This window comes from Epinephelus moara, chromosome 10 (genome assembly GCF_006386435.1).
Source record: "Epinephelus moara isolate mb chromosome 10, YSFRI_EMoa_1.0, whole genome shotgun sequence".
Taxonomy (NCBI): Eukaryota; Metazoa; Chordata; class Actinopteri; order Perciformes; family Serranidae; genus Epinephelus; species Epinephelus moara.
Window position 1 is genome coordinate 2,732,121 of NC_065515.1, and position 4,220 is coordinate 2,736,340.

Sequence of the window (4,220 nt, forward strand, 5' to 3'; positions counted from 1 at the left end):
GGGGGCAAACACTTGTTCACACCACTGTATATTAAGCTGTAAAAACGGCAACAAAAAGTTATAGTACAGCCTTTTTTTTAAATTTCAGTCAAGAAAGTCATAGTTATAAAAATAAAACAGTAAAAATGTTAGAAAACGTGATAGTATAAAATGTTAATGTAAAGAAAATACAAGATAGAGCAGAAGAAGAGACTCACTGGTTGGTTTGACGTAGATTTTGAGTTTCAGACAGGGTTTCCCAGCCAGGTTTGGATGTGGAGACGCTGCAGAGAAGAGACAGAGAGAGATGTCAATAGAGGTGGAGAACGTGTTCACATCTTGTAAAAGTACTAATACCATGATGTAGAAATACTGTGTTACAATTTGTCAGTGAAGATTCTCAGTCATCCAGGGTATGGTAATCATAAGTGCTGTATCGTAGGCAGCTGGACTTGGTTGAGTTTCTTGAAGACATTTCACCTCTCATCCAAGAAGCTTCTTCAGTTCTAAATGACTGGTATGAAGTTGCAGGCTTTAAACTCTGTGTGGGTGGGAACCCTTACAGAGTTGTAGGGGTCACGTGAGCTCTTAGATTTAAAGTCGTTAAGGTCACAATGTGAGTCGTTGACCCACCTGGCCACCATGTGAGTCTTTAGGGTCAGGTGGGACCAGGAGTGAATGGGTGTGAAGTTGTCTGGGGAGGGATCCCAAGACTGCATTGTAGGTGGGGGATAAGTAGTGTCGTAAGCCACCCCCTCTGTTTAACCATGGTCGTTCCAGCTTGACGTAGATGGCTTCTTTGATGAGAGGCAAAACGTCTTCAAGAAACGCAAGCAAGTCCAGTTCTGCATGTTACTGCAGTGAAAGAAAGGATAATCAGTAAAATGTAGTTGAAATATTAAAAGTATTAAAGTCTCTCCTGTGACTGTTATACATTGGTGCTTGTATTCAACTTTTTTCTACTATTCGTACCTTTTATGATATTCAGCTTTCTTCACCATTTTTTTTATTCAGTTAAGTTTAGACCGAATATTCATGACGAGATGAGTTGAAACAAACACGTACTGCCAACGTGTAATGATGTTAAAAGCTTCCAGTTCACAGGAAGTGACCACAATGAGACGGCGTATCATCTCTAGTCAACAACTCTCTGTGCTTCGTTCTGATTTGCAGCTTTTCAGACTTATTTTATGGCTGAATATAATTTGTAGCTTCTTAAAATCTGAATGAGGATAGTGATAGTGAGATACTGGCTACAGTGATGAAACAAAACCAGCATCAGATGGACTGTATTCATAATCAATACGCCACAATAATATAAATAACCAGCGCCAATTCATCAGTCAATGAGAATGTGTGTGTGTGGGCGGGGCATAAGCACATACAGCCAGCAGCAGCAGCGACCCACCGTCTGACACCGGCACACCGTGAGGACAGAAACAGAGGGCTCTGTGGGGACGGAGCACCTGCTGCAGCAAGCCAACACGCCGTCTGTGGTCATTTTGACTTGATCAGCTGACTTCACTACAAGCTGATTGGCTGTTGAAACAGGTGACGTGCTGAGTGTCAGGTGACACCATCATCCGTTCTAAAACAGTTTTATCTTGTCGTGACTCTTTAGTCTGAGCTGGACTTTACAGCTGAAAATGATGAAGAGAATAGTCCATTCCTCTCACACCCACTGCACTTTGAAATGCGACTGCTTCTGCAAACTTTCAGCAACAGACTTCATTTAAACTCTAAAATGCGTTTAAGACTTTGAATAATTAAACTTGTATTCAGCTTTTTGATATCTTTAACCATTTTCTGCCTTTATAATGGGTTTCTATGGGACAGAATGTTTACCTCTCAGAGTGCAGAGAGCTTCTTCAACATTTCTCTTTAACTCACTGTCACGCCCACAACTTTCACTCTACATACATCATTTTTAGTCAAAATGAAGTGAAACTTGTGCTTTTTCAAATAATGTAGCTGTGGAACGAAACAGACTTACACATGTGGCACAGTGAGCATGAAAGTGAGAGAAAGTCCAACTGTTGCATTGAACTCCATGTTACCTCAGACCAGAAATCTCTGAAGGACAGCAGATAGTACCAGTTTTCTAACCTGCAACCGTGCTCACATTTTTGACACTACAGACACAAATATCACACTATTTATTCCTCAGGTTGTCCTCTCTCTCAGGGTATTCAAATTATAATGATCTGAGTTACCGTTATTGACAAAAGGCCAGTTTTTACAGAAGTACGCTTCAACGAAATCTCTAAAACCCTGTTTCCACCAAACCCTTTCAGTCCAGCACCTTTGGAGCCAGCAGTAAGCCTTCAGACATGGTACCTAGACCCTCGGTCTGTTCAGACAGTCCTCTTAAATGTGGGCGGGGTTGTTGTCACTCACTGCTCCGTCCAGCACTCGCTGTATTTCCTCATCAGCGGTGACACAGATGGAAGTCTGCACCTGGTTTATCGTCCACAGAACGAGGCTGCACGCCCACATTTTCAGAACAAAATAGAACAGGCTGCAGTGAGAGTCTCTCTCCATGGGATATTTAAAAATAGCAGCTTTGTGCATTTAGTCCTTCTCAGGCAAGCTCAGGGGTTTAGTGTTGCTGTAGCCCACAGGAAGTGAGGATTAGAATATATGACCTTCACATAATCCGCTCCAAATTAATCTATATTTTTAAAGTCATTACTAAAAGTGTGTGTCATATAAAAACTAAAGTGATGGTCAAAGTTGTCACAGTGAAATTTAAGGTGTGCTGATGGATTTTGCCGTTTGTTGTCCTCCAAGCATAAAACTTACATCACTGTGTTCAGCAGAACTCTTCGCTCTGGTGAGACCAACATGTTAATGATTGCACTCATGGTTTTGGCATAAAAATGAGTTTAAGTTTTCTAATTTCCATGAAAAGAACTTAGTGTGTGTTAGCAGTGTGTATGTCCCCTGTGTGTCTGTATACACTCCTAACAACGTCTGGGCGTGCTCCTGATGGGTTGGCAGATGGTATCCTGAGGGATCTCCTCCCAGACCCTGATCAGGGCATCAGTGAGCCCTGAAATAAATAGTTTCAAATTTATATTCTGTCAATCGACGAACTGATTAATGGGCCAATAGTTTCAGCTGGACTGTCCAAACTCTTTACAACCAAAGAGAAAGATTTATAGAGAATACACAGAACAAGTACCTCAGTACAAGTCCTACAGTCCTACAGTAGTAAGGTACTGTATGTGATGTGAAACATTCAGATTCAGACGTTTATGTTTTAAACACGAGTCAATTCTGATGTTTCAGTTTCTTTGTTTTACTCAGAGAGCAGCAGCTGTTTGACCTGCAGACGACGTTGTATTCATGATTCACACACACACACACACACACACACACACACACACACACACACACACAGTCATTAAGTGTCATTTAAAACAAACTGCCTGTTTCTCGGCTGGAAGCTCTTTCACTTCAAATGAGCCACAATTTAGGAAATTTTTTCCAGGTTGGATGACAAATTATGTCTAGACAGAATCACACACACACGCACGCACGCACGCACACACGCACACACACAAACACACACACACACACACACACACTCACACACACACTCACAGAACATAATGGCAGCAGTTTGTGTTTCTGTGTTTTAAGCCCCCAACATGTCGTCTGATCTCTGCTGATAAACGTTCTGCTGATATTACTCGACATGAACCTTTACTGAGCTCTGATATTAAGACTACAAGGTCACTCTCACCATTTCAACATTTTAACATTTCACTTTCTCTACCTGAAACCTTTTTATCTGTTTCCCCTGATCCACCAAATGAGCTCTGGTTCTGTTCATGGTTCCTGGAACCTACCTGCCAACTATTGAACCAGTTTTAATCAGAAGCATTGTGATCAAGGATGACTCATCAAGGAGGAGGACGAACAACAGAAGTAAACAATAGCAAAATGATGACCTGCAAACTTTTTTTGTTACCACAGACATTTGTTTTTACCCAAAAACACACATGAACTGCTCATTAATGAGACAGCTGCACAACCTCCAACGAGTTCTCACATGACCTCTCCACCCTCTCTGTCCAACCTGTAGAATAAGACACGCCCACTGATGTCATCCAGGTGCTCTGACGTGTTCTCCCCGTGTCAGCGTGGGTTTCCTCCAGGTGCTCCGACGTGTTCTCCCCGTGTCAGCGTGGGTTTCCTCCAGGTGCTCCGACGTGTTCTCCCCGTGTCAGCGTGGG

At 42.3% G+C, this 4,220-nt stretch overlaps 1 protein-coding gene across 1 annotated transcript in view; it reads right to left on the bottom strand.

Annotated features, from left to right (window-relative positions):
• Window positions 1-4,220, bottom strand: part of LOC126397092 (ephrin-A2-like) — a 113,239-nt gene that overhangs the window by 22,381 nt on the left and 86,638 nt on the right. The window contains exon 3 of the mRNA XM_050055592.1: window positions 198-263. Within this exon, the coding sequence (XP_049911549.1) occupies window positions 198-263 (66 nt within the window). The remainder of the gene's footprint in view (window positions 1-197; window positions 264-4,220) is intronic.